Here is a 25,206-nt window from a genome sequence, read left to right as displayed (position 1 = left end):
GTTCCCACTTCAGATTTTTCTGTCATCAAGTAAACCCAACTTAATCTTGTATGATCATCAATAAAGGTCACAAACCATTTTTTTTCCAGAATACATAGATGTTCTACAAGGGCCCCAGATATCACTATGAATCACAGTAAATGGAGTAGTTGGTTTGTAGGGTTGGGTGGAAAAGAATGCACGATGATGTTTAGCAAATTGACAAACTTCACATTGAAAGGAAGTGGGACTTTTATTCTGAAATAAATTGAGAAACAAGTGTTTTAAATACTGAAAACTAGGATGGCCTAACCTATAATGCCATAACATAATATCATTATCCTTGGAAACAGAAACTGAATTTAAGCAAGTACTTTGACATTGTCTACTCGAGTTCGGTCCATCCTCAAAAAAATAGAGTCCATCTTTTTCCTTAGCACTGCCAATCATCCTCCCCGTGGTCAATTCCTGAAATTCACAATAAGAAGAGTAGAAATTAGCTTGACACTGATGATCAAAGGTAAGTTTATTAATGGACAACAAATTGCAAGACAAATTGGGAACATGGAGCACATCATAGAGGGTTAACAACAAAGTGAGTTTGATAGTTCTTGTCCCGGCAATTACTGAGAGTGAACCATCTGCAATTTTGACCCTTTTATTGCCTGCACACGGACTATAGGATGAGAACAATTTGGAGCAACCAGTCATATGATCAGTTGCATCGGAATCAATTATCCAAGAATAAATAGAGTTAGGAATAACACCTAAAAACGCATTAGCAAGAGGATTACCCTTCTGTACCAAAGAACAAGACAGAGTTAAGGACAGTTTTGGAGATTGAAACAATTTGTACAGGTGCTCTAATTGCTCCTTGGTAAAAGGTACTGCATCCGAGTTGGTAGAAAGCTCCTGAAGCTCTTCAGCAGTGGTTTGGTAGGCACGACCATCACGTTTGGATTTTGACTTCCAATTTGCTGGTTTACCATGAAGTTTCCAACAGGTCTCCTTCTTATGCCATGATTTTTGCAGTGCTCACACAATGATTTATTACGCCCGTCATTTTCAGAATCAACACTTCTTGACACAAGAGCAGAATTCTCAGGTTCCAGGTTTAAACCAGTTTTGGTATTGCGCAGCATGATTTTTCTCCTTAACTCTTCATGTCTAACTTTAGAAAAAACTTCCCGAATAGAGGGCAATGGTTGCCTGCCTAGAATGCGGCCGCGAACCTCATCCAAAATTCGATTAAGGCTGGCTAAAAACATGTAAACCCTGTTGTTTTCTTCTCTCTTCTTGTGACGAGCATAGTGGTTCGACTTTTCCCAAACATCATCATAACACTAATCAAGTTCCTGCCATAACGTTACCAATTCATTATAATAAGTGGTAACTTCGCGATCATTTTGCTTGGATTTCCAGAGTCGAGTTTCCAACTCAAATATTTGAGAAGAATTCTCCAAGTCCGAATAAAGATCTCGAACGGCCTCCCAGACATCTTAAGCAGTGGGAAGAAATAGGTGAGGTTTTCCAATGGCAGGTTCCATGGAATTGATGAGCCAAACAATAACAAGAGAATTTTCGAACTGCCATCTTTTTTGACTAGGGTCACCAGCAGCAGGTTTCAATATTTTGCCAGTCAAATGCCCAATTTTTCCTCTGCCATCAATTGCCAATTTTACAGACTGAGCCCAGTCAAGATGGTTGTGCCCATTGAGTTTTGTAGCAATAAGATAAATGGCTGAATTCTAGGAATAGGAATCAGTAGATACAGTCGTGGGATTGGGACTGGGATTGGGTGGAATATTTTCTGAAGTATCAGACGAGTCAGAAGAGACGGTAGGATTTCTTTAGGCGCCGGTCATCGTCGACTTATATGACATCATCAGAAAAAAGAAGCAGAGCACGAAGCTCTGATACCATGTAGTTTTTGAGAAGAAGAATTATCATTATTATTATTCTCCAAGAGAAACGATTACAAGATAAATAGAAGAGGAGGGCCACTAAATCAGGAAGGCCATAAAATCAGCAAATCAAATCAGCAAATATCTAGGCTAGAAAACAGGAAACAGAAATATCTAAAATCTGAAATAGTAATTTCAGATTTTATTTAAAAATAGAACTTCCTAATTTATCTCCTAGAAATCTGACAGATTTTATCTAAAATAGGACTTCCTAATTTATCTCCTAGAAATCCGACAGCTTTCGTTTTATTAGCTCAAAGTTCATTTGGTTTTGTAGTTAATACCTTCTGAAGTACTGTATTTTGAATTTTCTGCTGTATTTGCTCAGTCATCTTGAGAAAAATCATTATGACGACACCCCTTTGCTTCTTCAAAATAATCATGTTGCTAGAGTAGGATCTTACTTCAATGAATGTGGGTATCTCGTCGTAACTTCCTAGAATTTGTTAGATTTATTTCAAAATTGGATTTCCTCTTCCTGGTCTTCACAGATTTTCCTGCTCTTAAAGATTGGAACATGTCAACTTTTGATAATATGTATCACTCTTTTGGGTCAGTTTTGGGATAGAATTCAAACATCCGAATATGAATTTTAAGTTCAGTGGGTCATCTTTTGCTTTTGAGGCCTTACAGAAATTGCAGCAATCTTATGGTTCAATTTCACTTTAGAAGGAGAACTTTACGAAACAAAGACTGATTATTGGCTATACGAAGATGAGAGATGTTACCGCATATAATAAATGCTAATTCTTACATATTTATCTGTTTATGCTAGCTGTACAAGTAATATTCTTATCATGTATAGATGCTAATTCTTAGGGACTTATACGTTAGAATTTACTATGTATGGTAATCATTTCTTTCCTTGTAAAGCATGGGTTGATTGCCTACTACTTAATGAGAATTACGCTCCACATAGCACGAGGTTTTTCCAAAAGCTCTCTTGGTATTCTCGATTTCTCAATATTTTTACATGGTATCAAGAGCAGGTTTCTAATTCCTTGCTTGTTTCGAACTTTTTTTGCTCGGGGGTGTTCCTTTGGGGATTTTGGCGTCACTTGGACTTGTTTCTAGTTTCTTTGTGGCTTTCAACGTTGTCTGGGCAAGTTGTTTTGCCTATGTTATGGATTTTGGTGCTATATGTGCTAGTTCTTTGGGTCTATTCTGGATTTCAGCACTTTTTGTTTTGGTTCCTGGTTTGGATTCATTTTTCGGCACCTTCTATTTTGGTTCTCGGCACTTTCTATTTTGGTGCGCAACTTTCTAGTGGGATATTTTATTTTTGGTTCCATCATGTCATCAGATAAGTTGGACTAGTTCTATATTCGTTTTACTGGCAAAAATTATTCTGCTTGGGAGTTTTAGTTTCAATTATTTGTCAAAGGGAAAGAATTGTGGGGTCGTATCGATGGGAGTGATCCCACACCTAAAGATGTAGAGGCTTTGTTGAAATGGCAAATCAAGGATGCTCGAGTAATGACTCGGATCCTTAGCTCTGTTTAGCCTCACCTTGTTCTTAATCCAGGGCCTTATAAAACTGTTGTTGACATGTGGAATTATCTCAACAAGTTTTACAATCAAGACAACACGGCTAGGCAATTTCAATTGGAGTATGAGATGGCTAATTTCACACAGGGGAGTCTCTCAATTGAGGAATATTTTTCTGGTTTTCAAAATCTTTGGGCCAACTATTCAAACATTGTTTATGCTAATGTTCCAGTTGCAGCTCTCTTTGCTGTCTTAGCAGTGCATGCAACCAACAAGCGAGATTAATTTTTGATGAAACTACAATTTGATTTTGACATTGCACATTCTAATATGATGAATCATAATCCTGTTCTTTGGATGCTTGTTTGAGTGAACTTCTTTGAGAGGAGTAGAGTCTAGTAACTCAAGCTTCCATGGAACATCGGGCTAATGTTAGTGCGACTATTACTATGGCCTATGCAGCACAAGGGAGGAATAAGGGTAGAGACATGCGTGTTGTCTTGTGCTTTAGTTGTAAAGCCTTTGGTCATATTGCTCGGGATTGTCCTTAGAAGTTCTGTAACTATTGCAAGAAGCAAGGCCATATCATTCATGCTTGTCCCATTCGACCTGAAATGAAGCAGGGAACTGCTTATAATGCCTCATTAGTGTTTCCAGTTCTACTACGTTGCCTGCTGCCTTGCAGGTTGTTCCTACTCCTACTTTTTCGACCATAGCAAACCTGAACACCCTCACTCCTGAAATGGTACAATATATGATACTTTCTACTTTTTCTACTTTTGGGTTCTCAGGTAATCATACAGTTCCCTCTAAGTCTTGGTATTTTAACTTCGGATCCTTTAACCATATAATCAATATTGTTATCCCTCTTACCAATGGAAAATATGATGGAAACTTGAAAATTAACACCGCTGATGGCAGTTCTCTACCTATCCGCGCTGTTGGTGACCTTTCTTCTTCCTGGAATAATGTTTTTGTGTCTCCTGACTTGTCCACAAGTCTTATTTATGTTGGTCAATTGGTCGATCATAATTTTAATGCCCATTTCTCTCGTTCTGGTTGTGTTGTGCAGGATCAAGTGTCCGGGAAGATGATTGCGAAGGGGCTTAAAGTGGGATGACTCTTTCGTTTACACATTACTCCAAAATGATCCCTAGTTTTCCTTTACTTTCCTTTGCATGTAATGTTGTTTGAGATGGAAATCAAATGTAGCATAGACGTCTAGACCACCCAAACTCGCATGTACTTCATACTTTGTTTAACTCTGGTTTATTGGGCAATAAGGCATTTTCTTCTCTTGATCTTACTTTTGAGTGTATAACATGCAAACTTGGCAAAAATAAAGTTCTACTTATTCCTCATCATGCATCTCGTGTCTCACACTATTTCAATATTATTCATAGTGATGTTTGGGAGATTGCATCTGTTGTTTCTCATGCTTATTATAAGTACTTTGTTACTTTCATAGATGACTTTAGTCATTTTACTTAGGTTTATTTCCTTCAGGCTAAGGCAAGTTTTTTTTTAATATTTAAGCACTTCCTTGCACTTCTTGAGACTCAATTCTCCGTTAGCATCAAGGTCTTGCGATCTGATTTTGGAGGAGAATACATGTCTAATGAGTTTCAGGGCTTTCTTCAAAGCAAAAAGATCATCTCTCAACATTTTTATCCTTTGACACTGCAACAAAATGTTCTTGCTGAGCGAAAAAAATCGTCATCTTCTTGATGAAGTAAGAACTCTCTTACTTGAATCCTCTGTTCCTTCTCGTTTTTGGTGTGAAGCACTTTCTACTTTGGTTCATTTGATCAATCGTTTACCCTCTCCTACATTAAATAATGTTTCTCCTTTCTTTAAGTTGTTTGGCCATTCTACTTCGTATTCTGATCTTCGTGCATTTGGTTGTGTTTGTTTTGTGCATCTCCCTGCTCATGAACGACATAAACTTATTGCTCAATCTGTTAAGTGTGTTTTTCTTGGTTATGGTATCCCTCAAAATGGATATGTTTGTTATGATCCTCATGCTCGTCGTATAAGAGTTTTTAGAAATGTGGTTTTTTTTTTAAATCAACAATTCTTCCCCTTTCATGTTCAGCTGCCTTCTTCATCTTTATCTTTTATGCATAGTTTTTCTGATTCTCTAACAATTGTGGAAATGTTCAAACCTGGTTTTTTGCATAAAAGACGTAATTGTCCTGAATCTGATTCCACTTCCTCTGTACCCCCTATGGAGGTAAATGTCAAATATAGGAAAGATGAAAGGGATCTTTTAGATGATTCTACTCTCTATCGGTGCTTGGTTATGAGTCTTATCTACTTGACCACTACTTGATCAGATATCTCCTATGCCATTTATCAGGTCAACCAGTTTATGTCTTCTCCTGAGCATCTTCATCTTGCTGCGGTTCGCCGCATTATCTGCCATCTTCGAGGGTCACCTACTCATGGGTTATTCTTTCCTACATGCTCATTTCTTTAACTTGATGCATATAGTGATGCTAATTGAATTGGGTGTTCGGATAGGCGTCGATCTACTACAGGTTGGTGTATGTTCTTAGGTGATGCCTTAATTTCTTGGAAATGTAAGAAGCAAGATCTTGTTTCTAAATCATCTACTGAGGCCGAATATCGTGCCATGTCCACTGCTTGTTTTGAAATTGTATGGCTACACAGTCTTCTTGAAGAGCTTGGGTTTCCTCAAACTCATTCTACCCCTCTTCATACTGATAATACTAGTGCTATTCTGATTGCAACCAATCCCGTATTCCATGAATGCACAAAGCACATGGAGATTGATTGCCATTTTATCCGCGATTCCTTAGAAAGTTGGATGATATCTCTTCCTTACATTTCTACTGATTTCCAAGTGGCTAATGTCTTCACCAAAGCCATGACTCGACAACGGCATCAATTTCTTGTTGGCAAATTATTGTTGGTTAACTTACCTGGATCAATTAGTCAACCAACAACAATTTGAGGGAGGATGTTACCGCATATAATAAATGCTAATTCTTGCCATGTATATTTATCTGTTTATACTAGCTGTACAAGTAATATTCTTACCATATATAAATGCTAATTCTTAGGGACTTATACGTTAGAATTTATTATGTATGGTAATCCTTTCTTTCCTTGCAAAGCATGGGCTGATTGCCTACTACTTAATGAGAATTACGCTGTACATAGCACGAGGTTTTTCCAAAAGCTCTCTTGGCATTCTTGGTTTCTCAGTATTTTGACAAGAGAAATATCAAACTTTTTCATAGCAAGCTAAAAACAGAAGAAAGAAATTTGTTGTAAGCTTTTTGATGCTTCCCTCTGGGATTATAGATGAGTATATTTTTGAGAAAAAACTCTGTTGAGACTATCATTGATCTTTTTGCCTTTTTTTTCATATTATTACTAAGCTAGTCTCGAAAGCTGACAATGAAATGCTCTTGGCCACACCTCCTAAGCATGAGGTTTAAGTATGCTATGTTGTCTAATCTCACCTATGCAGCCACTGGTGCAAATGGTTTTTCTTTGAATTGTTGGCCATTTATTTTTTAAGATTTATATTTAGGGAGCTTTCATGGAAGGAAGATTGATTGATGAGGATATTGCTTTTTTCCAAGAGTTTGTATGATTATAAATTTTCTCAGTAAAAACTAGATTGTTTGGGACAAAATACGTAAACTACAGGAAGGACGATTGAGCTTGTGTAGCTTTCATGACGTTCTAAAGGCATTGCATCTTTTATTTATCTTTTATTAGATTATTGCATATTAAACTGGGTTGGAGGCTATGAACTTGAGTGACACTTCAGGCAGGATGGGTGCCAAACATGTCTTCCCACCGACCAATAGGAACATGCCACGTAGGCATTCCATAGGAGAGTGAAATGAAGGCTAATGAACCGAATCTTGTCCTATGAGTTAGAAGAATCACCTCTCTCCTTCTCTCTCCCTCTCCCTCCCAAATTTGGGTTCTTTTCTACACCAAACACAAGAATCACGCTCAACGGAACCCATTTGTGCAATGGAGCCCTAGTCTTCTCAAGCCCCCATCTGCACTCCACTCTACCACACTGAAAGCTCCAAAAAAATCATCTTCAGGTTGAAAAGTAAAAAAATAAAAAAATTGAACTTAGTACAATGATCTTGGCTAATGAAGGTTAATATAAAAATTAAATTAGTTAGAAATAACATTTTTACACACTGTAGCAATTTCCTTCAATTTGTATTGTCTTTGCCCTTTTAGTAAAAAATAAAAATTATTGTATACAAGTTGTGTTGGAGACTGTAATGCTTAGGATTTACAAGTTTAGGGTTGGCCATTTTAGAAATTGTGTACTGGTCAGTTTTGTGAAACGAAGGGAACATCTTGCATATTGCAGTTTTCATTTATGCAAATCTGGATTTTCAGTCGTGTTGAAGAAATCACTTATATGGTTGTGGAAAAAAAACAATCATTTTTTTAAAAAAAAAAACCCTTATTTTGAACTCTGTTCTGCAATTCAAATTGAACACTAGCTGTAGTCTTAGATATTTTGGATGATTTTATTACTTCGGTTTGAGAACAAAGAACAAAGAATACATGACTCTTTCTTTTACTAACGTGCTGGTTTAAAGCCAAATACATAAAATAGCATGCAAACAAATCATGGAGTTACTCATTGATTAACTTTTATATAAAATTTGTGACTGTTTGAGAGTTATAGAAGTATAATTTTTGGCAATAATCCATATTACAACATGATGTCATGAGATAGTATATATCCATATTACAATAATCCAGATTACTCATTAAAACTGTGCAAAATGGGAAATGTTATTATTGCCGTTTTGGTTTTTGAAGTGTTAAATAAATACACACACATACATAACCTTAACCCAGTATCTCTGTGTACATTGAATTTAGCTATTTAATTTTGCAATCTTTAATGCAGTGTTTCCTTCTTCTTCTTCTTCTTCCTTTTTTTTTTTGGCAGCAATATGGAAAAGAGTGGAGACACCATATCTAGTTTACGGTCTATGAGGGCAAAAGATGAAATAATCTCGGAACAAAGACCGCTATGTTATTGTGGCATTCCCTCCAAAATGCGGATGTTGGACTACCCAAAAAGTATTGGATGAAGGTTTTTCAATTGTCCAAATTATAAGGATAAAAAATAGTGTGATTTTTTCGAATGGCTTGATCTTGAAATGGAATAACCGGATTGTTGTAAACGAATTTTGGAATTATCACCACGAATAAATGAAATGGTAGCATATGGACATGCAAGAATTGAATACATCAAATTCAAATCAATGAAGAAGAAGTACAAATATGCCTTGATTACATCTTGGATTGTATTTATTGCATTATTTATTAGTTTTAAATTTTATGAGCCTTCATGCTTTGTAAATCATTTAATGCTACATTAAGATGTACTTGGCTTATCGGAACACGTTGTATTTATTTTCTAGATCAATTTTTGTAAAAGACTATTTGAATATTATAGGATGAATGGAGTGACTTTTTTGGCTGCATATGTCGATTTTTCTTTTCTCTTTTGGAATGATTGAAGTGGCATATCCATACTTATGTAGCCATATTACAAGGAAAATCATTTCTCTTTTGTAAATCATTTCTTCTTTTCTCTTTTACAAGGAAAATCCAGATTTCAACAATCCAACTTATAATTCATCCCCTTTCTAATGGTTACGAAAGTAATTGATATATATATATATATATATATCTATATTAATTCATCCCCTTTCTACAACTGAGCTATTATCACATTGTTTTATTAAGGACAGAGGAGGTGACTCAATGACTCAAAAGTGCTAGGAATTCACTTTCAAATTGCCTAATTATAAACTCCACAAACTGAATGAATCCCAAAATTTATAGAAATTTAGATATGAAGAAACAGATGTACAAACAACAATTTCGAAAGGAAGAAATGAAAGCACAAATCAGATTTCTATTTCAATTTATTCGATATACATATTTTAGGGTCAATTTTTCTACTGAAAACAAGAAAATCAAAAGTATGATGCCTACAAAAATATAATGGCTACAAAAAAATCAGCTACCCAATAATTAATCATCTTGTGAAAACTGAAAATTTCAAGATGCTCCATACTCTTCATTTTCTGACATTTGTAGAAATTGCATATTCTTACAAACCATAAACAATTTTCACAAAGGGGTGACAAGAAGTGACCAAATCAAACATTTAAATATAAAATAAGATTAGTATTCATACATATCAAATAGTGTTGACATAGTGGTCGAGTTTGGAGGTAATATATTTAAACTTAGTTCGCCCATATTCCTATAAAAAAAATATTTTATTAAGTTAAAAGTTCATACAAGGAACATACGATATAATTATAAACATAATAAAATCATTGCAATTACCTACGTGATGGGCAGTTGGTTCTAACATGTCGTTCTTGTTTACAAATTCTGCATCGTCGCCTCTTCATTAGTGCATTTTCCTTTGGATTCTTGTGTTGTAATGATTTGGGCTTTCTTTTAGATATAATGATTGGAGGATCTTATAATGAAAAGTTTAAAACTATTTGGCTCTGGACCGGATGTCCCTCCCTATTACCACCATTGTCATCTCATTCATCAAGAGAAGCTCCTGATGAATAGTCTCTATTCTTCTACAAGCATGCTCATATTTCTTAATAGATAGTGACCTCATCTCGGCAACTATATAAAACTGTATTATCAAACGATGTTTCATGACTAATGCAATTGAAACAGTCTCCAATGGCCCCTTCATCGACACATATCCCTTGTACCACACGACTTTTTGCATTAATCGTCCACCTCTCTAACACATATGATTGCAGTACAAGGTCCAAACATTTCTTTTTTTTTTTTGTCAAAACTTGTAAGATGTGCCAGCATAGGAAACCAATAAATTCAAACTTATAACATGTGCAAGAAACAACACTTTTCTCCATTCTAAGTGCTATTTCATATGTTAGATTTTCATACCCATTAATGCCTACCAAATAATTTTTTTGTCCATCTTCCTTATGTATTTTGTATGCCATGAACCATTGACTACTAAATAACTCATATTGAAAGATCAAAAAGGATTTTTTTGTGTAGAGCTTGGCCACTTCTTTTTCAATACTAGTGGAAGTTTTCATAATTGGCCTCGATGTTTTTGTCTTCACATATTTCTCTTTCTCACTTAGATAATAGGCATTCAAAGCTTATTATATTGATAGACGAAGTCACTTACCATCGTACTTTTTTTTTTTTTTTTTATATTGGGGGATTTGGGAAGGGGGATCGAACCCAGGACCTCTCTTATAGAGGCTGGGTCTCATGTCATCTGAGCCAGTGATTTACAAAACTTATTCATACTATCACTTTGTTGAGTTATGGACATTCCAGTGCAAAATGTAGATCTCAAGTAAGCAGGCACCCACTTTTCTCTCTTGACATAAATAGTTTGCAACCAACTAATTTTTTCGAATTTGTACTTCAAACACATTTCAGTCCATTCCAACTCAAACTCCTCAATAGTTAGTGTCTCATGAATGCAATGGTTAAAATCATGTTTAAATTGTGCATATCTGTTATAAACATGAACTAGATGTTCAAAAACTTTTTATAGGATATGTCATAAGCACAATTTGTGAGTTGTATTGGGCAATACCTTCGCGATGGCCTTAGCCATTGACTTGTCATCATTAGTTATTGATGTAGAGAGAGCACGACCAAGCATCGCTTCTAGCCATATTTTTAATAACCATGTGTAAGACTCGGGTGTCTCATTTATCAATAACGCACATCCAAATATGATAGATTGATAATGATGGTTAACTCCAGTGAATGGAACAAAGGGCATCTTGTAGCGATTGGTTAGGTACGTAACATCAAACGTAATAACATCGACAAAATATTGATATGTGGCTTTTGATCTCGCATCTACCCAAAAGTAATTTCCCATCGACCCATCTGCATCAACTTGGATCGAATATACAAAACCTGGATTATTACGTTCGCTTTTCAAAAAGTACTCATATAACTTTTGTGCATCTCCCTCATCAAGAAGTTGATTTCTTCAATTGCTCAAATAATTATGAATGTCCTTAACAATGTAACCAACATTATAATCACCACCTGACTTCTTATTCAATACGCACATTATTTTTCATGTTGGTATCCCCAACTCATTTAGTGTGTCTATTAATTTTTTTTGCGTTGGTGTCACCCATCTATACCCACGATGCAAACTTGTACTCTTAGGTGTCAACAACTCATGATTATACTGGAGTACAAATTTCGACACAACCCATTTGTCTCCATTCTTTTTTAGTGTCATTATCACTTTACACGCACACTTTGTTTTCGGAGTCTCAGGTCTTACTCTCTCTTTAAGTTTACGATGATTCTGGAAGAATCCTTCTCTTGAACACACATATTCTACACCAATCAATGATTTGTCTATGCTTGACAACCGAGTATGATTTGTTCGAATGCTAAAACCAGTTTGTCTGGAGAAGACCTTATAGCAACTTAGTGCATCCTATATATCATCAAACTCTAGCCCCACATATGGCTTCATATATGAAAATGACATTGTATGGCCTTCTTTGGGCATGTTCTTATTTTGTTCAAACTGACCATCCTCTACAATCATCTTAATTTCATCGGTGCTAGAATTATCACCGTCTAAAATCTCAACATGATCTATTGATGTACTCGTCATTCACTCAACCTTGATATATCCAAACATTACAATCAAACACTAAAAAAATGAAATTATGTCAAATCAGAAACAAAAGAATAATTTCAAAACACTGCTAGAGCATAACATTTAGAAAACATGGCCAACCAACACAACCACAAAATTTTAAAAAAATCGAGACCACTAGATCACAGCAGACTCAACACTCTAGATATAAGTACTCCCATATTTACAGTTAGATATAAGTATTTTTATACCTTCTAATGTGAACTAACAAGGTAAAGACAATACAAATTGAAGGAAATTGCGCAATGTGTAAAAATGTTATTCCTAGCTATTTTAATTTTTATGTTAACCTTCATTAGGCAAGATTATTGTAAGAACACATTTTATTTACCTTTCAACCTAAAGATTATTTCTTTGGGGCTTTCTGCGTGGTGGAGTGGAGAGCAGATGGGGGCTCGAGAAGGCTGGCTCCATCATGCAGATATGTTCCGTCAAAAGTGATTCTTGTGTTTGGCGCAGAAAGTAATGCAGATGGGGGAGGGAGAGGGAGAGAGGTGATTCTTCTTACTCATAAGACAAAATTCGGTACATTAACCTTCATTTTACTCTCCCATGGAATGCCTACATGGCATGTTCCTATTGGTCGGTGGGAAAACATGTTTGGCATCCATCCAGCCTCAAGCTTTTTCCTATGAACTTTTAGGACACCCTAATAACTTTTATGCTTAAAAAAAACTCATCAAATCTGAGGGGTTTTATTGAACCAAACCTTCATATTAGGCCTGTTAATACTAGTATGTGGTTCAAAAATTTGGTCTGCACACTTGATATACAAGGTTTCTTGTTTCTCTTCCAATGTACTTTTCAACGATGTGACCATCAATGGTAGCTGGAATTACCATTTTTTTGTCATAGCTTCGTGATGTCCATTGTCTACAAGTGAGATCCAATCTCTCTATTAGCCAAAGGAGAGAGTGAATCTCCGAATTTGCATTCTCTTGAATGATCTTTTTTTCAAACCAGTTCTACTTTGGATTTTATTAGATTTTCTTCTTCTTTACTGTTTCTGTACAATATTGCTCACTTCCAAGGTTTTGATCCTGTTGGAAACATTGGCTTGGTGGGGTGTCCCTAGATTCAGCCGTACAGCTATGTTGTATTCCTCTTGTATTGAGATGTTGCTGCTTTCAGAGAATTGGCTAATTATTTATTTGGTATTCCCCAGATTGCTATAAAGTAGATTCCTATTCTTTTTCTGACTGCGGCTTTGCTGTTTCCTCTGTCTCAAGATTAAAGATCTAAGCTCCACTTGGTGTCTTCACTTTAAGCCTGTTGAATTAAGTATTCTTCTTTTGCAGCAAGGCTCTTTTCCCATCGTGGGAAATTTGGCTTGCTAGAAAGAACTGCAGGTCTAACAATGTCATGAATATGGAAGCTGATTTTATTATTAATAAAGTTTCTAGATGGTTTAAAGGCTCTGAAAAATTCTTTTTTCTACCATAGCGTTATGCATACATACATGGGATGGTTCTTTTTCTCATTTCTTTGGTCATAGTGCAAATCTTTTTGCTGAGATTATAACTCTCAAGGAAGGTAAACTTTTATGCTATTACCTAAACCATACCGTATTACCGATTAGGTGCTGGAAACCGATTCCGATCTTGTATCAGAATTGCGATGCTAAAGTGCGAGACTGGTCACTAGAGACATATAGAGAAACAATGGCATTAACCATAACAAGAATGTACCTAGTAAAGAATTTTGATTACTTTGTACATTAGAAGGGAAAGTCCAGATGGTGCACTCCCCCATATAAGAGAGAAATGATCAAAACCCGTTAATGAAAGCATCTTTGAACTACTTAACCATAATCAGGCGCTGTTTACCAAGTTATTTCCGGAAATGCAGAAGGAAAAAATCTAATCCGTTCTACTAACGTGCCTTGTCCATTAGAAGGGAAAGTCCAGATGGTGCACTCCCCATATAAGAGAGAAATGATCAAAACCCGTTAATGAAAGCATCTTTGAACTACTTAACCATAATCAGGCGCTGTTTACCAAGTTATTTCCGGAAATGCAGAAGGAAAAAAATCTAATCCGTTCTACTAACGTGCCTTGTCTTGAGACTTTCAGGATTTTTGTCCCATTTCTGTGAGATTTCATCGTTGTGCCACGGGAGCCAAACAATGCAGCGAATCCAGTGAATTTTCCTAGGCATGTTAAGAAAACAGAAACAGAATAATCTGAAGTTGGCAATGCCAGGGCATTTACCGCAAGAACACGTTTTTTTTTTTTTTTTTTTTTTAAAAAAAAAAAAAAGTCACATGTCAAAAAGGAAGTGTCTAATGGGCCAGAGAAGTACAGTGAATGTAGAACTTGAAGCCAATCCCAAACAACCACCCAAATGCGTTCGCCAAGTGTTAAGAGACTAGAAAAGTACAAAATCTTTCGAGGCTGCAAATATATATTCGGATCGATCATTTTGCAATTGTGTAAGAAAACATGACTAACTATGCCAGCGCAGTCCTCCAAAATGGCTCTCTGGTACACTTTCATGGATCAACTACAGTCACTGAATTCCCCCGCCGGGGGGGGGGGGGGGGGGGGGCGGGGCGGACATAACGACATTAGTGCCAAGGATTCTTCTTTTTCGTCCCAATTCTTTTGGTGCCAGTCGTCGAGCTTGCTTTCTGTGAAGACCCAAAATATATAAAAGCGGTTATGTTGATGACACGGGGTCAAATCTCCCGATACATAAAGAAGAAAGTAGAAATAATTAAGTACCGATTTTGATTTCTTGGCCCTTCCCCGTATCCTGTTCTTCGGAGGTTTCAGTTTGTATATGCGAACCATCCAATGATGAGTTGTAAACACCTAAATTGATCAAATGCCACAAAAGTCCAATCAGACAAAGCACATGCACTTCACGTAAGAAGACTTTTAATAAATTTGCCTAGTTGCATTAGATCGGCAAAGCTCATACATTCTCTTCTGACAAAATGAGAATGAACACTTGCTTACAGTATCTATTTTAATGAGGATAATTTGCTCGCATAAGATAACACTTTGGAAAGGAAATCAATACAAGTATCACAAAATCTAACCGCATCAAAATAGGAAGGAGAGAGCCAAAATTAGCAAATGGACAATATTTACGTGACCATAAAAAATACACTTTATTGCCAGTGTTCTATACTCTTGAGGGCAATAGTTTTGGGTACGGAATAATTACATAGGTTAAGGGAAAAAAAGCACACTGGAACTGTTTAATGCTTGCGTCAATTAACAGCTGCATTTCAATGCCCACATTTAGCCAGGAGCTGTTCTAATAACTTTTAGAAACTATCCCTAGCAATGTTTTTAAGTCACAATGTAGCCATATCCGAACATATTTCTGACATACCATAACGCTTCTAAAAACCAGATGTTAAGATCAACTGACCTCTTCAAAATGGGTAAGTTTGAAATATTTCTTCCCAATTTCTGTACGCCGTACCCTATCAAAGGCTTTACCATCTGTCTCCACAAACCTGTAGTAAAGAGGCAAAATTTTTTTGACAGGTAATAAAGAGAAAAAAAATTCAACATCCAAACATTCAAGACAAATACAACCTCCACATTTAAACCTCCAACTTTACAACATAATTTACCTGTAATATGAGAGTTTGTACATGAGGCAATTTAGCATAGTTGGAGTGGCCTGAGAATCGATGCGATACTGACCATCTCTCTATATACAAACATAATAGGAACATAGTTAGATAGAAGGAAAATCGAATTTATCACTAAACTAACGTATCATCCAGTTTCTTTGCCAAAAGAAATATATATCCCATTTTGTTAGTGATGACTGTTTCGGCTAGCAATTGTTTGTGATAACTCACAAGGTAATCAGGTTCCTTGATATGAGGGAATACACCGCCTCCTATACGGACCATCCACAGGAACTTATTGATATCATCACTAGGGTAGCCAACAAGACCTAATAAGAAATAGAACTTCAGAATAAAATTATCTCGTTATTAAAATAATCTCAAGCATCTTTGTCCTGGACACCTGGCGCCAATAAAAAAATAATAATCCCAAGCATTGAAGACAGAAATATACCTCCAAAGACAACAAGAACATATTTTACATCTAAAGAGTTGAAAATTTCCCACGCTGCCTTTTCAGGAGAAGACATTGCAGTACCAACAGTAGCAATATGTGTGTTGTTCCATGTATTGTTGTCAACAATGACAGTACGATTAGCCATAGCAGTAGTTTGGTAACCATAGTCCCACCAAGATGCAACCTGAAATTTTCAGCAAGGAATCAGTGTACTAAATAACTTCATTTGGTCACATTAGTGAAAAAATTCCATAGAAGGCACAATATCCACATACATCAACATAGGTCTCAATTTTATAGATATCTCACAAACATAGTAAAATAAAAATAGAACTCAAATTCATGGAAGCGCTCAGTTGGCTCTAAGCAATTACTCTCCTGACATTTTTTTTTTATTAGTAGTTATAACCCTGACATTGATAAGCATTTAACATTCAACTATCCTGAAGAACAGAAATAATGAATGAAGCTGTGGAAATCATCAGAACCAGAGACATTAATGTAGATAAAAGCAATCTGTTACCCCAATATTCTCACCCCAGCAATTATATCTATCATAGCTTTATCCAACTCATTCTACAAGAAACTTTCTTTGTGGCCAGAAAAAGCAATCTACAAGTACTTTGAGTAAGCCCATTGGTGAAAATAATTGTAATCAAGACAAACTTCTTCTTCTTCTTTTTTCCGCGATTTGAGAAGTAACAGATTTAGTAAGATCGTGAAGGCTTAAATTATAAACAAGCTCATGATACCACTGCAACCTCAGATGATGATACCAGAAAGAAACTAAAGAAAAGTTTGCTAGACTTCAGATTCATGACAACAAAGAAAAGGATGTAGAATAGAACAAAATTGTGGTATAATAAAGGAAAATACATGACACAACACTCACTTTATCATCCACCTCAGTATTGTGGCTCAACCATGCATAAGCCTCTCGAAAATCATCAAAAACATGAAGACCATCATGTGAATGAGATGTTAGAACGATTGAAGGAGCTGAATAAGCTTCTGCCGCTGCCCAGACACAGTGAACCTTCAAAAAGAAAGATACTGAAAATTGGAGGCCTTCGTTCATCAAGAAAAACATCTTATGAAAGGACAAACGGGAGTACAAAGGAGGAAGGCAGCATATGGATGTTAGCATTTAAATCCACGGGAAATTCAAGAACAATATATCATGTACTTTTAGGATAAGCATCAGGCCAGAAGGGTGAAAAACTTCAGAATTATTCAGCATGAAAACAGGTTGAATATAATTGAAAATTTTCAAAGTTCTGATATGGATCAAATTGCTTCACAAATATATATATATATATATATATATATATATATATATATATCAATTGAACTTATAGTTGGACAAGGAATAATATATATGCTTCACCGAAATATTCTTATATATGGAGAAAGAAGACGATTCCAATACCACATAGAAAGCGCCCAGCAACACAAGCAAGAAAATAGCTATGATAGATGCTTCCAAAGGTAAAATCAGTAGCTTCTTCTTAATTTGGGACTTCACGGAAGGCTTTTCCACATTCTCCTTCTCCTTCTCCTTCTTCCTATTCTTTTTCGAGGGTCGCTCCTTCACTGCATCTTCATTCTTTTCAGTCTTGGCCACATCATTCTGTGCTACAACACTATTGGAACTAGTTTCCCCTGCCTTAATGGACAAAGAAAGAAGATGAAGTTTATTCCTGATTACAATTACTAAGTGGGCACAGAAGAATGCCTGTGCACAGTACTGTGTATAGAAAACAAGCTTACATCACGTTCGGAATTTTCAGTTGCTCCAGGCAACTGAAATTTGATTGACCGTGTAAAAACATCAAAAGCTGCTGAAAGAGCAATCCCAGACATGATGCATGCTGCTGGAGCAAGTACAAGCATAAGCCGCACCTGTCATATTAGCCGAAACAATGATAACAGACATAGACAGAGAAATATGAGACTAGAGAGAAGAAAGTAAAAAAGACACATGATATCCCCAAAGCCGGCTCACCATGACTCCAGAGAAATAAACAGATGTGACAATATAAAGGATCACAAAGGAGCTTGCATCAGACAGTGGCGAGAAGCATGCCTACCAAAGTAAACAGAGCATGTTAAGATGTCACAAGTATACATAACAGAGCATACATTTGTTGCAGTTCGTAACTTACTATAATTCCAGCCGGAACCAAGAATGCCAAGACATTGATGTCCATAAAATAAGAAGGCCAAGTCGGAGGCTGATGCTCACTAACACTAGCAATAATGGGTATGTACTTGCTTGCATATGTTCTGTCAAGATACAGCAAAAATAAATTGAAAAAAAAAATAATGTTGCATGCTAACATATAACTAGAAGTATCGACAGCATAACAAAAATTATTCCGATAATATGAGAAAACCAATAGAATGACAAACAGCCCAAGCCATTCTTGTATATCTCAAAGTGAATGAAGGGCAATTTTTTTGGAGGGAAGGGTCGGTGGGAGTAAGGCTCTAGACTTTGTAACTCAAGGCCAGAAAAAGCCTACTCATGAAAACAAACGGTGCCAACTCAAGAGGGTGGTCAATTACAAAACAGGTTGCACTTGACCATAACTATAACTTCTATTTAGGGGTGAAAACCAACAATAACGGTGCGGTGGTTTTTAACAAAAACCACAGCCGACTGATGGAGGGGATTTTCATGGAAGAACCGACCAGACCGGGCAATGTGGAGGAGATATACCAGCCGTACTGATTCCAGCGGTTCTCTGGTAGTTCTAGATCGATTCTCAGTCCCCCTAGTGGTGAGGTTCATCTAAGAGAGTAGAGAGAGAATGAGAGAAATCGGAGAAGAAGATGGGGGAAGGGGAAGAAGACGAGATCAAATTGAAATGATGCCATTTGGTTTAAAATCAAACGGCATCCTTTCACTTATATTTTTTTTAATATGTTATGTATAAAAGGACACCGTTTGGTTTACATCGTTTCACTTATATTTTTTTTGTATACATTAGGTCTAAAAAGACGCCATTTCACTTAAATTTAAGTGGAACGGTGTCATTTTAACTACAATATATATCTCTATATATTTAATCAGCCGGTTTGGTTCTGGTTTGAACCTGAACTAGAATTTCTACTGCCGGCCAACCGGTTCTCTGCCGGTTCCGTGCTCCGGCAGTCGATCTGCATCAGTGCTGGCCAGTTTCGTCAGTTGTTGTACAGCCCTACTTCTTTTGCCATATTATCATTACAGAAGATTTGAGTAGCTAAATAAATAAGGCATATGAAGTGAACTAGATGCTTACGGATCAAGCAAACTCAAACTGCGTCCACTCCATCCCTTTGTTGGACTTGAAGCCACCAATGCTATAAGTACAGCTAGCACAGCACCACACACCACCCTGCAGAAAAAATAATGAGAAAAAAGTGATCAGGTTTTTGTTCAGTGACTTCAGTCATATCATTAATATAATGGTGAAATTGAATGGTGAAAGCTTACACGCCAATAGAGACAACAAAGGTAACAGCAACTTTGAACATCTTTGGGGAGAGAATCCCTTTGATGTAATACACAAGAGCCACCACATGGATAATAATGAAAACCTGTAGTGAAATTAACAAGAAGAAATCAAGATGTGAAAGAAATAAAAGCAACATGGCATAAAATGTACAAGGTCAAGTGTAAGAGAACAAATCCTGTGGCAAACTGAACAAAATGAAAAGAACAGTGGATAGCATCAATCAATTTATCCTAAGTTATGTCCCCAGACCCCAAGTGATATATTTCAAACAGTTCTGACTTCATGCCCCTTTCCTGTCCCCTTAAATCTTTTCCACGCTTGTAAGACCGTGTTTGAAAATTCTGTTGGCCTCCAAAGAAACACCCTCATGAAGTAATTAGTCATGAGACTATAACCCATAAGAGTAGCATAGTCCAGTTATGTACTCTCAATCGTGCCTGCAGTCAACACAGCTTACAGTTTTCTAGCAAGAGCCAAAAGATATGGCAGGCAAGAGCACTCAGAAATGGAAAATCGAGATGTAAAATAACACTATAATAACTTTGACCCAAGACAAAAATCAGAGTCAATTATCAGTGGAGAAAAGACAAAAGAAAACTCACCAAGAATGATGCAAAATGTTCTGATGTCATCACTGCATTAAATCCAACAACAGGCACTAATGAAGCTAGCAAGGTTCCCAAGACAACCTGCATTGGAAGAGACATAATTTTGATGCGAACCAAGAGAATTCAGTGACACCCTCTATTTCGAGTGAAGGAAATCGCAAGGAAGTTGTGACCTTTAAAAGTGGTATTATTAGTTTGGAGACAGTTATGAACCAGAGACTATTCTTTGATCAATGTTAGCATGCATTCTTCAATCTCTGTATATGGTGCCCATTAATTTTGTGCTCATATACAAGACATGTTGTATGAATGCAATAGATACTTACAAGAGGAGCATATGCAATGTACAGTCGAGAAGAGTAGCGACCAGTTACAATGCACAGAAGAACATGCATTGGAATAAGGTTAATGATAAATGTGTACCCTCCCCAAGAGCAAACCTGAAAGAATTTTTGCAAAAGAAAAAAATATAAAAAAAGTGAACATAGACAAGATCTTAAACTGCATTAGCACGCAAAGGTTACCATGTAAAAGTATGCTATGGCATTTAAAGTAGCATAGAAGAGGGATCCTGTATTCAGTGTCTGCAAAAACATATTGTGGTCAGACAACGATTACAGAGATAAAATGATGATTCAAGTAGAAATCCAACAATACATCAATCGGAAAAAGTTTGCCAGCAAACTACATGTAATTGTTTCATAAACTAACATTTTAGTTTATGAAACAAACCAGAATGGTATAATTATATTATAAAACTACATCCTTTTTAGAAGTAAATACAAACTGCATAAATAGGAAAAACTCTACTGGAATTTAACAAAACCAAACCTTTATGTAAAGGTAAAAGGTGAAGATCAAAGCAAATATAGCTACGGCTTCATTGTCATAGCTGCCAGCCACAGATCGAGATATATATGATGGAACCTGAAAATCAAAGTACAAAAGAGAACAGTGAGCATTATGAGCTTATTTAGTTATAAAAAAAAGCATTATGAGCTAGATCATACTGATGCATTGCAAAAAACAAATATGTGACACCATGCAACAAGATTAATGTTTATAAAAAGATACTAAAATCTCAGAGGAGCAAGAGCATATTCCAAGAACGTTACAACTCCCCCCTCCCCCCCCAAAAAAGAAAAAAAATAAATGATGTCAAGTGAGCTTAGATATTAGTTAAACATAATACATTCATTTAAGCCCAATTGCCATTGTTGATAAGTCCTTTTCTTTACTTTTCAATGGTAAGCTTTTTCCAAAAATCTATCCCAACCACAGGACCCCAAAAATGAGATCAGAATATCTAAGATAAAAGAGTAGAGAAATGCAGATTTAGACTCAACAGAAAGACAGATACATCACAAAAGAAACACGATAAAAGGATCACATGTAAAAAATATGTACAGCAATGCAGAAGCAATGACTTATGTGCGGTTTGGGTAGTGAGACGAGATGAGATGGTTTTAGATAAAAGTTGAAAATTGAATAAAATATTATTAGAATATTATTTTTTAATATTATTGTTGTTTAGGGATTTGAAAATGTTGAATTATTTCTTATATTTTGTGTGGGAATTTGGAAAAATTATAATGATGAGATGAGATGAGACAAGATGAAACACTTTTGCTATCCAAACAGGGCCTTAGTTTTGGTTTTGTATACATTCTAAAAAACCCAACTATAAAGAAAGAAATTGCAGAGTTATGAATACCCGCTGCATAATTTACCATGGCCAGAAGAGCAGCCGCCATCAGTCCAGCACCAGCACCCTTAACTTCCTATGAAGACAAAATTAGGATCATAATTAAAGCAGAGGATAAACTCAAGATTCTAAGGGCACAGTTCCAGTCATAATACGCACCTTAGTCAGAAGGTATGTAGCCCATGAGGCAAAGGCGGAGAATATAGGTGCAGTAAATACACAAACAGTTTCCACAGACAGAGGAATGTTTAAAGAACTCAAAAGCCTGCCATCACAAAGTAAAATCTCAAAAATATTAGCAACATAGGACTGGTCAATACCGGTGCCATTTGGATAGTGAGTTGAGATGAAAGTTTAAAATTGAATAAAATATTGTTAGAATATTATTTTTTAATATTATTATTATTTTGGGATTTGAAAAAATTGAATTGTTTATTATGTTTTGTGGGGGAATTTGGGAAAGCTATATTAATAAGATGAGATGAAATAAAATAATTTTTATATCCAAACGAGACATGCTTCAAATACTGTTTGCATGGGGAAACCATATCGAGACAAGTATAGTGGTATACCATATCCAGAAACAAAACTGAGTGAGAAAATCAACTGCATTTAACTTTTACTAAGAACTCTCAAATACCCACCACCATATAGTGCCTGCAGTCAATGTCAGTCCGGGGTAAACGGTTCCTCCAATAACGCGACCAAGAGGATACCTAGAGGAAAATAATTAAACAAAAAATCCAGTTTAAGATTTTTACATAAGAAACCTGGCTAAAAGGAAAAAAGATTAAAAAAGGAATTACCAGGTTCGATCGTCAAACCAGTTCCAAAAATCATATATCCCATTCTTTGTCAAGTACTGAAACCAAAAAACAAGGCCGTTATCGTCCTCATGGATTTTTTTTTTTTTTTATATAGAAGTAAAGGATATGATTGAGAAGAATATCATCTACATGCATTTGCATTATGACGATATAATGAAATTTGAAGACATGGACACTGTGATTTAGAAAATTAAGTTCAACATAACAGTGATTTTTCAAGTAATCAAACAGCGACTACAAAATATTCACCCTCAAGAATCAACACCAAAGTGCAAATCAAGAAAATTAATGCCGATAAAACAAGTAAAGCTTTCTCTACAAGAAAAAACAAACCTGAGTGACTCGATAATTGAAATAAGGATCGAACTCGTGAATAACACTTTCGTACTTTATAACCTGCAAATTACCAAACAGAGCAGTGGCTATGAGCATAAAAATGAATCCTTCGGGAACACAATTGTTCTCGTCCGGCCGCTGAGAAAATATAAGGATATGAAGGAAATGCAAATTCAATATTCTAATTTTCCATTAGTCAGACCTTATTCCCGTAACTTTTTGGATTTGCTACGTTATATGCAATCAATCCCTAAACGGCATAAAGCATTTAAAAAAAAAAAGACTCGTGGTTAAATTATTCAATATTCGAGTTTGGTGAATAGTATTCAACATAAATTATGTGTGAAGGGCGGGAAATTAACTCCATACATCCTTTGCCTTCTTTGTCGCAGCAGCCGAACAGAAAATTTCTAAAAGGAAATACTCTGAGACGATTGGATCTGGAATAAAAGTGAGGAAACTTGAAGATCAGAGAGCTTACAGAGAACAGTCGAATCGAGAAAGCGAGAACACCGATCAGGACGAGGATGAAGAAGGAGAGGACATTGCCAAAAGCGTATCTTAAGATTGTTTCCTTGGAGGTCTCCGAGGCCGCCATTGACGGCGAGCTCTGAGTAGGTGCGAGAGAGAGTTTGTGTGTCTGAAGCTGTGAGAGTGGGTTTTTTTTAAGGTCGTGGCCGTGGGTGCACAAGAGCGAGAGAGAAGACTTTGAACAAGGAAGGTTGATTTCCGAAAATGACAATGAAGGTCTCATATATGTCCAGAAATGACAGGGATATCCTATTTTGTTGCTCGTGGCGAAACACTATTGGCTGGTCAGACATGCTTCGTCATTGGCTGTGGACGCGTGGTTTCCGACGTGGCGTGACCGTATTGGACAGGTTTTAATGATTTGACCTTTTTATCGAATTTTGATTTCTAGATAAAAGAAAAATAAAAATAAAAAATTATTCAGTTCTCTCGTTAAATTTTTTTTAGTAGGTTTGATTTCATTGTTATTTGATTACAATTCTTTTATGTACAATCGCGTTGTGTAAGCAGTTGAGACTCAAGAGTCACCAATGCCATTTTTTAAAAAAAAAACCTACCGTTCAGTTTTACTTCGAGCTCCTCGAAACCTTCCGACGGGTTGCCATAATCAACGAGAAATTGATTCAACTCTAGCTCAATGCATTCGTGAAGTCTTTCAAGACCCATCTTCGCCTCCCCTTGCAAGAACTAGGGGAGAGCATTGGCCAGTTTGGACCAGATTAGTCATTTCGAACTGGTCCAAAAATGAAAGTACTGGATTCATTCTCTCTGGTTTGCGGTCTAGGGAGTTTTCATCAAAGTTTTGAAATCCGTTCTGAAGACCATTCCGGTTGAGACACTGGAACGGAATATTTTGGTATCGATACGTTTCGGTGTACCGTTTCGGAATTAATTATATATTATATATAAATATTTATATGTATATATATAAACTAACAATTAATAAAATAAATACATATATATGTAAGTGTGTATCATGTATATGTGTATATATATAGAAGAATTAAAGATTTATAAAATGAATATATATTGAAAAAAATCACAAACTTGAGTTAAGACACAAAAATAAAGGAAAAAAATTAAAAAATAGACAAATTATTAAAAGTAACAAGCACGGAAATGGATATTTGAATTCTAAAAGTACAATTTTATCCATTATTTTTTAACTTATTTACAAGAGAGCTATTTTTTATTTTTTTAATTTGAATTTTAATTTCGGACCGGAATTACTATTCCGGCTGGAATACCGGAATCCGGCCGAAATTGACCGGAACGGCCGGAATATGACCGGAATGGCCGGAATTTAACTCGAAACAGAATAGATACCTATTCCATTCCAGTCACTGTTCCAGCACGAAAAATTCCGACCATTCCGAACGGAACGGAACTATTTTTAAAACTTTGGTTTTCACCCCGGACCAAACTGAATGAAAAATTTTAAAATATATATATTATTTATATAAATAA

At 36.0% G+C, this 25,206-nt stretch overlaps 1 protein-coding gene across 2 annotated transcripts; it reads right to left on the bottom strand.

Annotated features, from left to right (window-relative positions):
* Nucleotides 1-14,431: 14,431 nt before the first annotated feature.
* Nucleotides 14,432-23,932, bottom strand: LOC122304754 (dolichyl-diphosphooligosaccharide--protein glycosyltransferase subunit STT3A). 2 transcript variants are annotated; one of them, XM_043117016.1, is made up of 23 exons: nucleotides 23,690-23,932; nucleotides 23,206-23,268; nucleotides 22,852-22,907; nucleotides 22,690-22,761; nucleotides 22,205-22,310; nucleotides 22,071-22,121; nucleotides 21,172-21,267; nucleotides 20,865-20,924; nucleotides 20,667-20,780; nucleotides 20,335-20,421; nucleotides 19,711-19,814; nucleotides 19,517-19,612; nucleotides 18,398-18,518; nucleotides 18,238-18,318; nucleotides 18,003-18,134; nucleotides 17,662-17,898; nucleotides 17,125-17,268; nucleotides 16,230-16,416; nucleotides 16,007-16,104; nucleotides 15,773-15,852; nucleotides 15,565-15,652; nucleotides 14,907-14,996; nucleotides 14,432-14,812 (listed from the first exon to the last, which is right to left on the bottom strand). In XM_043117016.1, exons 1-23 carry the CDS (start codon nucleotides 23,804-23,806, stop codon nucleotides 14,750-14,752), a joined length of 2,343 nt encoding a protein of 780 aa, XP_042972950.1. In that variant the 5' UTR covers nucleotides 23,807-23,932; the 3' UTR covers nucleotides 14,432-14,749. The 2 variants fall into 2 exon arrangements, with proteins under 2 accessions (XP_042972950.1, XP_042972951.1); XM_043117017.1 differs by lacking the exons at nucleotides 22,205-22,310; nucleotides 22,690-22,761; nucleotides 22,852-22,907; nucleotides 23,206-23,268; nucleotides 23,690-23,932 and having other exon boundaries at nucleotides 22,055-22,121.
* Between the last annotated feature and the right edge of the window lie 1,274 nt (nucleotides 23,933-25,206).

Source organism: Carya illinoinensis, chromosome 3 (assembly GCF_018687715.1).
Source record: "Carya illinoinensis cultivar Pawnee chromosome 3, C.illinoinensisPawnee_v1, whole genome shotgun sequence".
Taxonomy (NCBI): Eukaryota; Viridiplantae; Streptophyta; class Magnoliopsida; order Fagales; family Juglandaceae; genus Carya; species Carya illinoinensis.
This window is presented reverse-complemented; position numbering and strand designations above follow the sequence as displayed.